This window comes from Bufo bufo, chromosome 3 (assembly GCF_905171765.1).
Source record: "Bufo bufo chromosome 3, aBufBuf1.1, whole genome shotgun sequence".
In the NCBI taxonomy this organism is placed as follows: Eukaryota; Metazoa; Chordata; class Amphibia; order Anura; family Bufonidae; genus Bufo; species Bufo bufo.
The window spans coordinates 42,189,337-42,200,456 of NC_053391.1; the positions used below are offsets into that span (position 1 = coordinate 42,189,337).

Sequence of the window (11,120 nt, forward strand, 5' to 3'; positions counted from 1 at the left end):
CACCCTACCCAGTAATGCCCCCTGCAGTGTCCCCTGTAGTTATATTCCTCCACCATACAGTCTCATGTAAATAACATCACACCATCTCTCCTGCCCCCTCCAAAATACAATCCTACATAAATAACATCACTCCCCTCCCTCCTGCACTGGTCACATGATGGTGACATCATCGCAGGTCCTTCTCAACCACTGCCTGTTTTACTGGTTACATGACCTGTGATGTCACCACAGGTCCTTCAGCTCTGCAAGTGCATTAGATTCAATTGTATTGCTCTCCTGAGGACGGCAATACAGTTGTCTCTATCTGGCAGGCAGGGCATTCGGAGCCTGGGACAAAACATCAGGGGCCCAAGCCCTGAATATTTTAACCTAGCAACGCCTCACTGTAGATACAGATTTCACAGCTTCCAGTTACATTAGCTCTGACTACCACCCAGTCATCCCGGAAGAAAGTTGCTAAGTTGTCGCCTTATCATTTGATGTCCTATCCGTGTCTTTCAGCCTCATGATTGTGATTTTTGGGATCAAGCCAAAGAGAATATGGATGAAGGAAACCAAAGGACCCCCAAGAGGCCCCAAACACACTATTAAAGTTCTCCTCTTCTGTAATTTGTGGCTGGGGTTCTCTGGCACTTCACAAGGCAGCGGAGCTATTTCTGGCAGTAATTGGAAGGCGTCCACTGTATGACGGGTGGGAACATATTTTGTCTCTGTTTAGGATGGTGGACACGAGGGACCTTCAGCACTGATGTAATTATACTGGAGGAGCTCGGCAGTTCTTTTTAAAAAATTTGTATTTTATTTTTGGTCTCCCAAAGAACGCCAAACTCCAAATAAAGTCCAAACTCCCCTAAACTATTTCTATAATTCTATCTTTTCATATTTATATAGAAATGTCATAGGCCCGATCAAGCTGTGCCTAGAGGAAGAGCGCCAAACAGTGCCTATAAAAATGTGTCACACAGATAGTGCTACAATATGTCTCCAGTAGTGCCATACAGTTCCCCGAAAAATAGTGCCATACAGTGCCTCCAGTATTATTAACGCACAGTGTCACAGGAAATAGTGCCATATAGTGTCCCTAAGGAATAGTGCCATACAGTGCCACCAGTATTAACGCACAATGTCACAAGAAATATTGCCATATAATGTCCCTAAGGAATAGTGCCATACAGTGCTTCCATAATTAGTGCCATACAGTGCTTCCATGAATAGTACCATGCAGTCCTCAGAAAAACAGTACCATACAGTGACATCCGTACTATTGACGAATAGTGTCCCAAGGAATAGTGCTATATACAAACCGGATTCCAAAAAAGTTGGGACACTATACAAATCGTGAATAAAAACTGAATGCAATGATGTGGAGGTGCCAACTTCTAATATTTTATTCAGAATAGAACATAAATCACGGAACAAAAGTTTAAACTGAGAAAATGTACCATTTTAAGGGGAAAATATGTTGAATCAGAATTTCTTAGTCATTCATTTTTCAATCAGTGCCCCCGTTTGTCAGCGCTGCCCCCCGGAATATTTGCCGCCTTGTATGCTAATGAGCCATTCGGCTCTACTGGGCGGGGCTTCAAAAGTTCTCCCGGGCGTGTCATTCTTCTCCCTGGCACGGAGCACATCCAATCAGCGCGCTCTGCTCTTAGCCAGGAGCCGGCGCCATCTCGCGAGAACTGGAGCGTCTTCTCCTGGAGAAGAATGACACGCCCGGGAGAACTTTTGAAGCCCCGCCCAGTAGAGCCGAATGGCTCATTAGCATACAAGGCGCCAAATATTCCGGGGGGCAGCGCTGACAAACGGGGGCACTGATTGAAAAATGAATGACTGAATAAGCAATACCGGGGGCATGTAAGTAAGGCTATATCTTTAGTTTAACTTTCATTTTCAGGTGAAAGGTCCTCTTTAACAAGTGAAACGCTCTATTGGGTTCAGATCAGGGGACGGACTCAGCCATTCAAGAATATTCCACTTCTTTGCTTTAATAAACTCCTGGGTTGCTTTGGCTTTATGTTTTGGGTCATTGTCCATCTGTATTATGAAACGCCGACCAATCAGTTTGGCTGGATTTGAGCACAGAGCAAGTCTCCGAAAACTCCAGAATTCATCCGGCTGCTTCTGTCCTGTGTCACATCATCAATAAACACTAAGGGCCCCGGGGCCACTGGCAGCCATGCATGCCCAAGCCATCACACTGCCTCTGCTGTGATGTCGTATGCTTTGGATCATGAGCTGGACCGTGCCTTCGCCATACTTTTTTCTTTCCATCATTCTGGTAGAGGCTGATCATGGTTTCATCTGTCCAAAGAATGTTCTTCCAGAAGTGTGCAGGTTTTTTAAGATGTTTTTTATTTTTTCAGCAAAGTCCAATCTAGCCTTCTTATTCTTGAAGCTGAGGAGTGGCTTGCACCGTGCAGTGAACCCTCTGTAGTTACTTTCATGCAGTCTTCTCTTTATGGTAGATTTGGATATTGATGCGCCCATATCCTGGAGAGTGTTGTCCACTTGGTCGGCTGTTGTGAAGGGGCTTCTCTTCACCATAGTAATTATTCTGGGATCATCCACCACTGTTGTCTTCCGTGGGCGTCCAGGACTTTTTCCATTGTTGAGGTCACCAGCGCTTTCTTTCTCTCTCTCAGGATGTACCAAACTGTAGATTTTGCCTCTCCTAATAGTGTAGCAATTTCTCGGATGGGTTTTTTCCGTTTTCGCAGATGAAGGATGGCTTGTTTCACCTGCACGGAGAACTCCTTTGACCGCATGTTTACTTCTCAGAAAAATCTTCAAAATGCAAGCAACACACCTCAAATCAACTCCAGGCCTTTTATGTGCTTAATTGAGAATGAAGGAATCGCCCACACCTGTCCATGAACACAGCCTTTGAGTCAATTGTCCGATTACTTTTGGTCTCTTTAATAACAGGGTGCCACATGTAAAGGAGCTGAAATTTCTAAACCCTTCATCCAATTTTAATGTGGATACCCTCGAAAAACGCTAACAGTCTGGACTGTATGTCCATGTCCATTATATAACTATAACTTGAATATGTTTTAGTAAACAGGTAATAAAAACTAAATTTGTGTCAGTGTCCAAATATATATGGACCTAACTGTATTGTGCCTAGGAATAGTGCCACGCAGTCTCCAAAAAAATAATACCATACAGTGCCACATAGTTTTACAAGAAATAGCGCCATATAGTGTCACTAGGAATAGTGCCATACAGTGCTTCTAGGAATAGTGCCACATAGTCTCCAGAGAAATAGTACTTTACAGTGCCAACAGTATATTTGACGAACATTGTCCCAAGGAATAGTGCCACATATTGTCCCCAGGAATAGTCAGTCTCTAGAGAAATAGTGCAATACAGTGCTACCGGTATTATTGCCACATAGTGTCACAAGACATAGTGCCATATAGTGTTCCTATGAATAGTGCCACACAGTTCCCAGAAAAATAGTATCATACAGTGCCATCAGTATTATTAACAAACATTGTTCCAAGCTATAGTCCCATATAGTTTCCCCAGGAATAGTGCCATATAGTCTCCAGAGAAATAGTGCCATACCGTGCCATCAGTATTATTGATGAACAGTGTCCCAAGGAATATTGCCATATAACATCCCTAAGAATGGTGCCATACAGTGCTTTCAGGAATAGTGCCATGCAGTCTCCTGAAAAATGTTACCATACAGTGCCACCAGTATTAGTACTGTACAGTGTCCTCAGGAATAGCGCCATATAGTGCTAGCGAGAATCAGTTTCAGCCACACCGTCACCTTGACCTTAACAGGCCCACATATATAGCTCTAGTCTATGCCCCATACCTTGTGGCGACCTGACATGGATGGGCCTAAAGGTGGCCATAAGCATAAGAGCAAAGTCAGCCAAACCCATGGTTTGTCAGCAGGACCAGAGATCTTCTGTGTATGGGGGTGTACTGAATCTCCCCTGACAAATGATGCTGGGGGGGTGAGAAGATCAAACAAGTTAAACTTCAACATGCCCCATCCCTCAGGGTCTGCACTAGGCACGACATCAGGCCTGTTATTTGGTTAACTGGAGGAAAGGAAGGCCATCAGGAAAGCTCTGGGCGCATATATGTCAAACCAAGTCATAGGCCGCCATTTTTTTGCTGCTTAGAAAGGTGCAGCAGACTGTGCTCTCCCATACAACATAAACAAGAATAGCTCCATTCAGAGATACCAAGCAGAGATCTTACAGACGGTAGGGAACTGAAAACGGCAGAGCAAAGTTCCCAGGGCACAATCACTTCCTGCTCTATAAAAATAATCCCCTCCAGAGCAGGATCGTCCCCGCGCGGTACGGGTCACCTCCACCTGCTGGACCGCTTGCCAGCTATGGCGTTGTCATCAGATACGAGACCTGCATTAATCTCCACCTGCACGCTAACGGGATTCAGGAGATCAACAAGCTTATCCGCCGCTCTCATTAACCCCTTCCAGTCCTGGATATTTCAAATGCTACCTAACCAATCACACGTTATTATATACACTCACCTAAAGAATTATTAGGAACACCTGTTCTATTTCTCATGAATGCAATTATCTAGTCAACCAATCACATGGCAGTTGCTTCAATGCATTTAGGGGGGTGGTCCTGGTCAAGACAATCTCCTGAACTCCAAACTGAATGTCAGAATGGGAAAGAAAGGTGATTTAAGCAATTTTGAGCGTGGCATGGTTGTTGGTGCCAGACGGGCCAGTGTGAGTATTTCACAATCTGCTCAGTTACTGGGATTTTCACGCACAACCATTTCTAGGGTTTACAAAGAATGGTGTGAAAAGGGAAAAACATCCAGTATGCGGCCGTCCTGTGGGCGAAAATGCCTTGTGGGTGCTAGAGGTCAGAGGAGAATGGGCCGACTGATTCAAGCTGATAGAAGAGCAACGTTGACTGAAATAACCACTCGTTACAACCGAGGTATGCAGCAAAGCATTTGTGAAGCCACAACACGCACAACCTTGAGGCGGATGGGCTACAACAGCAGAAGACCCCACCGGGTACCACTCATCTCCACTACAAATAGGAAAAAGAGGCTACAATTTGCACAAGCTCACCAAAATTGGACTGTTGAAGACTGGAAAAATGTTGCCTGGTCTGATAAGTCTCGATTTCTGTTGAGACATTCAAATGGTAGAGTCCGAATTTGGCGTAAACAGAATGAGAACATGTACCCATCCTCTGATGGCTACTTCCAGCAGGATAATGCACCATGTCACAAAGCTCAAATCATTTCACATTGGTTTCTTGAACATGACAATGAGTTCACTGTACTAAAATGGCCCCCACAGTCACCAGATCTCAACCCAATAGAGCATCTTTGGGATGTGGTGGAACGGACGCTTCGTGCCCTGGATGTGCATCCCTCAAATCTCCATCAACTGCAAGATGCTATCCTATCAATATGGGCCAACATTTCTAAAGAATGCTATCAGCACCTTGTGGAATCAATGCCACGTAGAATTAAGGCAGTTCTGAAGGCAAAAGGGGGTCCAACACCGTATTAGTATGGTGTTCCTAATAATTCTTTAGGTGAGTGTATATTCAAGTCAGGCAATGCAGAGGGAAAACAATATAATTGATCCTCAATTTTATCTTCCGCCAAATGCAATCTCAAAGTTACAGTAGTGTTTTTACAGAAACAGCGCCACCCCTTGTCCATGGGTTGTGTCAGGTATTGCGACATAGTAATAGCGACTGACAACAAAGCTGGTGTTGTCTCTGGGGAGGAAAAAAATCTCTTTATAATCTCCTACAATTAGTTAACTGTTGCAAAACTACAACTCCCAACATGCCCTGATAGCTGTAGGCTGTCCAGGCATGCTGGGAGTTGTAGTTTGGCAACAGCTGGAGGGCCGAAGTTTGGGCATCCCTGGTTTATGGTATATGCACACACAGTGGACAATATGTGTGGATTTTTGCTTGGGAAATCCGCAGTGTAAGACCCCCTGCACACAACCGTATCCGTTTTTGTGGTCCGATCCACAAAACACGGACACTGGGCGTGCGCATCCCGCATTTTCCCTTCAGCAGGTCCTGCAGCGTGTTACAGATGCCTATTCTTGTCTGCACAAGAGTAATAGGACATGTTCTATCTTTTTTTTGCTGTCCGCATCTTTGGCGGCCCCCGTTGAAATGAATTTGTTCACATCTGATCTGGAAAAAATCCGGATTGGATTCAAACCAAAACTACGGTCCTGTGCATGAGGCCTCAGAAAAATACTGCAGAAATACCACACAAAAAACGCACAAAACTCTGGGGATCACTTATTACACGCTGGTCTTAATACCCCTTTGCGCTGGCGGTGGATCCGCCGAAGTTATGTAGAGGATCTCTTCACAGATACTGCTGGATGGGGGATGATATGAGAAAAAATCCTGGACAACAGCTGTAAAGGGGCCTCGTCCTCTCCACTCGGCTGCCAGGATGTAAACTTACGCTTTGACACCGCTGCAGGCAATCACTGGATGCAAAGAAGCCGAGGCTTGGTAGAGAAGGAGCCCGTCTGCCCAAGGAAGGGGGGGTTGCCAAACACCCCCCAAAAGGTGCACAACCCCTTTCTATGTTGTGCCATTCCTGTATTATTCCTGCTAGAAGTTTACCTATAAATTGCCAATAGTTTGCAGTAAAGGTACTGCTGGGTGTAACCAGTAGCGGGTGTGTCTGACTCTGTCCAGTCAGTGCTGCTGGTGTCAGACTGTGCAGCCTCCAACTGGTAACACCCATCTGTACCTTTACTGCAAGCTGCTGACAATTCATTCACAAACTTCTAGTAGAAATAATAAAGGAACGGCACAACACATACAGTACTCATAAGAATAGATGCTCCAGAATCGTTATTACAAGGGTAACACAAGTAGTTCATAAAACAGACATGTCAGGAGAGGTGGCAGGTCCTCTTTAGGGGTTGTCTGATGACCTATCCTCAAAAGGGGGTCCAAACGCCCATAACCCCAAGCAATAAGCTATTTGAAGCCCCTCACCTATAGTGTGCAAGCACGACCAACGCTGATGGATTGCAGGGTGGTCGTAAACATGGAAACGCACATAATGTGATGGAAAAATGAATCCAGCCAGCAAAGGAGGCAATATGGACAATCACAATACATTAGTCAGTGCCTTGTATTAACTTTCTCTACATGATAAATACCATTTGCTGAAGTGAGAGACGACCCCTTTAAGGTTAGATACTAAAAGTAATATGATTGTGACATTACTTGTCTCTTACAGTAAATGTGTTTAACTATAACATCACAATGTACTTTCTGTTTCAATTCTTCACCATATTCAAGATCTCACATTGCTGTCAGTGAATGAGAGCACTCTTGGTAAAATAGTACATTATCCCCTATCCACAGAATAGGGGATATCTATTAGATCGGTGGGGGTCGTACCACTGGGACCTCCACCGATCATGAGAAAGGGGACCCCATAAGCCCTTGGAGAGCCCCAAAACAAAATGAACGGAGCAGCAGGTCCAGCAGTACTGATCCATTCAGCTCTACGCGTTAGTTTCGGAGATAGGCGAGTACAGCGCTCGGCTACTTCCGGAACTCCCATAGAAATGAATAGACTGGTAGTGCACATGCTGGACCTGCCACTCCATTCATTTCAGGACGTTCTGAGGGTTATGGGGTCCCCATTCTCATGATCGGAGGAGGTCCCAGTGATAGGACCCCCACGATCTATCTAATAGTTATCCCCTATCCTGTGGATAGGTGATAACTTTTAACAACCAAAATACCCCTTAATCTTAGGTACAATGGTTTAGACAACATCATGCACCAAAAATATAAGATAGTGATGGCAGCCTTACCTTGACAAACAAGCATATGTCATGTTCCTGAGAGACCTCGTTGTCCTGTACAGGGGTGTTCGCATTGATCATTTGGGTCATACCATTTTCTCTGATTATACCTTTCTTTCCTACATCAGCAATGACTTCAGAACCCACATTCTTGGTTTCCTCCTCTGTTGGGGTGCTCTCAACCATGGCAGAACCATCCCCAGGCACAGTCTCAGTTGTCTCTTCAAGGTTTGCATTGCTTTCTGTTATAATGTTCTCCTTTGATAGGTGTTCTTCTTCTTCTGTGTGTACTTTTCTGGGTGAACCCTCCTGAGGAACCTCTGCCACATGCACTTCAGACTTTTCTTCAGATATCTTTTCACTTGGTGCTTGCCTTGTAACATCTCTGTCAACATGTTCACCTTGTGAGACTTCATCTTCTGAAGCTTTTTCTGGTTCCTCTTGCACTTTAAGATCTGTTATCTCAGAAGATGCTTCTTCTGCAGGACTGCTCCCTGAATCTATGGGTGTAGCAGCCCCTTCCTCCACCAGATCTGTAATGTTACTCCCTGGCTCTATGTTTACTCCAGCAATACTGTCTACTTGTTCTTTAGCTTCAGAATCTACCTGTCCTGAAGCTCCTTCACCCTTCTGTCCTTCCTCAGCAGCTTCATCTCCAGCTTTGCTACCATCAGCATTCTTCTCCTCCTTTTCCTCTTCCTCCTCATCACTACTGGAATTTCCTTCACTGCTCTCACTACTGGTATCATCTCCACCTTTCTGCTCATCCTTGTCTATGATGGCATCACCCTCATCTATTTCATGTTGTGTGGCACTAAGTGTAGGTTCTGTGGGGGCCTGAGGTTGGTCACCATGTTGAGTGGTTTCTCTATCAGGAGATACTACTAGTGTCTCCGGATCTTGTGCAGAACTAATCAGTTCCTGGCTCTTTCCCGTATCCTCTTCCATTCTCAAATTCTCAGCCTTTTCTCCTGCCCCCTCTTTTATTAAAGGTTCCCCAGCCTCTTCTTTTTCACCTGGTTGTGTTTCTGGGTTCAAAGCTTCCAAATTGGAGTTCTCAGTCTCACCCTTATCTCCTGCATTCTTTTGCACATTGGTGTTCTCAGCCTCATATTTCTCCCCTGAACCCTCTACGACATTGGGGTTTGCAACCTCCTCTGTCTTTCCTGCACCTTCCTCCACATTAGGGCTCACAATTTCCTCCTTCCCTCCTGCACTCTCCTCCACATTGGGGCTCACAATTTCCTCCTTCCCTCCTGCACTCACTTCCACATTGGGGCTCACAACTTCCTCCTTCCCTCCTGCACTCTCTTCCACATTGGGGCTCACAATTTCCTCCTTCCCTCCTGCACTCTCTTCAACATTGGCGCCCACAGCTTCCTCTTTCTCTCCTGCACCCTCCTCCACATTAGGGTTCACAGGTTCTACTTTCTCTCCTGCACCCTCCTCCACATTAGGGTCCACAGCCTCCTGTTTCTCTCCTGCACTCTCCTTGACATTAGGGCTCACAGCTTCCTCTTTCTCTCCTGCACCCTCCTCAACATTGGCGCCCACAGCTTCCTCTCTCTCTCCTGCACTCTCTTCCACATTAGGGTTCACAGCCTCCTGTTTCTCTCCTGCACCCTCCTCAACATTGGGGCTCACAGCCTCCTGTTTCTCTCCTGCACCCTCCTCCACATTAGGGTTCACAGCCTCCTGTTTCTCTCCTGCACCCTCCTCAACATTGGGGCTCACAGCCTCCTGTTTCTCTCCTGCACCCTCCTCCACATTAGGGTTCACAGGTTCTACTTTGTCTCCTGCACCCTCCTCCACATTAGGGTTCACAGCCTCCTGTTTCTCTCCTGCACCCTCTTCCACATTAGGGTTCACAGCCTCCTGTTTCTCTCCTGCACCCTCTTCCACATTAGGGTTCACAGTCTCCTGTTTCTCTCCTGCACCCTCCTCCACATTAGGGTTCACATCTTCTACTTTCTCTCCTGCACCCTCCTCCACATTGGTGCCCACAGCGTCTACTTTCTCTCCAGCACCCTCTTTATCTCCGGCACCTTCCCCCACAGTGGGGCTTACAGCTTCTACTTTCTCTCCTGCACCCTCCTCCACATTGGTGCCCACAGCTTCTACTTTCTCTCCTGCACCCTCTTCCACATTAGGGTTTACAACCACCTCTTTATCTCCGGCACCTTCCTCCACAGTGGGGGTCACCTCTTCTTCATTCCCTCTTGCACTCCCTTCAACATCGGGGTTCACAGCTTCATCTTTCTTTTCTACGCCTTCCATCCCATTGGGGTTTACAACCTCTTCTATTCCCCCTGTGCCTCCTGCTGAACTAGGGTCTACACTCACATGTCCACCAGACCTCCCAACTTCAGGTTCCCCCACAGCCCCCGCAGCCTCCCCTCCGTCCACCTGTCCATTGCTCAGTGCTAGCTTTCCCCCCCACTCCTCTGTCTTCACTTTCTGAAGCACCTGTTGCTGCTGCTGCTGCTGCTCACCTGCGGTCTCTGCCATGCTTGCACCAATGAACAGTGTGTGTGCCCCCGCTGCAGCCTCTCTGCTTCTTGTGTGACCTGGTTAAGGGCAGGATTAGTACCTTGCAGTCAGGGTTGTGCTCACAAATCCTCTAAGTGTGCGGCAGAGTGTCCCATTCCCCAGCTCCAGTCACCACGCCTTGCACACCTCCCACTGGTACCACAAGGCTCCTGGAGGAATTCCCTAACCTATACAAGCTGCGGGTCACACTGCAATCTATAACTACTACTACCAGTCAGGGAGAGATGGAGAAGTTGTAGTAATGTTATGTGCGGTCATGTTTCATCTCATATGTGCACTCTCAGGATGGTCTGCAGGGTCCTGTGCCCTCAGTGCTGATCAGACACGGGCAGCCGTCAATGTATTTATAGAATTCCAGAAGGAATAACAGAGGAATGACACAATGCAGAATTGTGTAGAATATGCTGCAAAATTGTAATTTTATGGAGAAAACAAGTATCGACTCGTCAGGAGAGGAGACGGCTCTTTACAAGCAGGTGCGGTCTGATAATGGACTGCAGGGAATATCTGCCCCCCAATAGCTGTACTGGATGTTAGATGCCAGTTAGGGCGGGTTTGCATTGGCGTCATTGAATTCCGTCATAGGTTCCGTTATAACAGAGTTCTAGAATTCTAGGATGGAGTGCAAAACGGAACCCTTTAAGAGGCATTCCGCTTCGCTCCGTCCTGATACAGGTCTATGGGGACAAATAATGGTTCCGTTTGGTTCCGTTATACATGACGGAAAAAATGA

At 46.4% G+C, this 11,120-nt stretch overlaps 1 protein-coding gene across 1 annotated transcript in view; it reads right to left on the minus strand.

Annotated features, from left to right (window-relative positions):
• The window catches only part of CLIC6 (chloride intracellular channel 6), a 75,067-nt gene extending 64,722 nt beyond the window's left edge, over nt 1-10,345 (minus strand). Inside the window, exon 1 of the mRNA XM_040422090.1 lies at nt 7,847-10,345. Coding sequence (XP_040278024.1) covers nt 7,847-10,345 — 2,499 coding nt within the window. The remainder of the gene's footprint in view (nt 1-7,846) is intronic.
• Nucleotides 10,346-11,120: the final 775 nt, after the last annotated feature.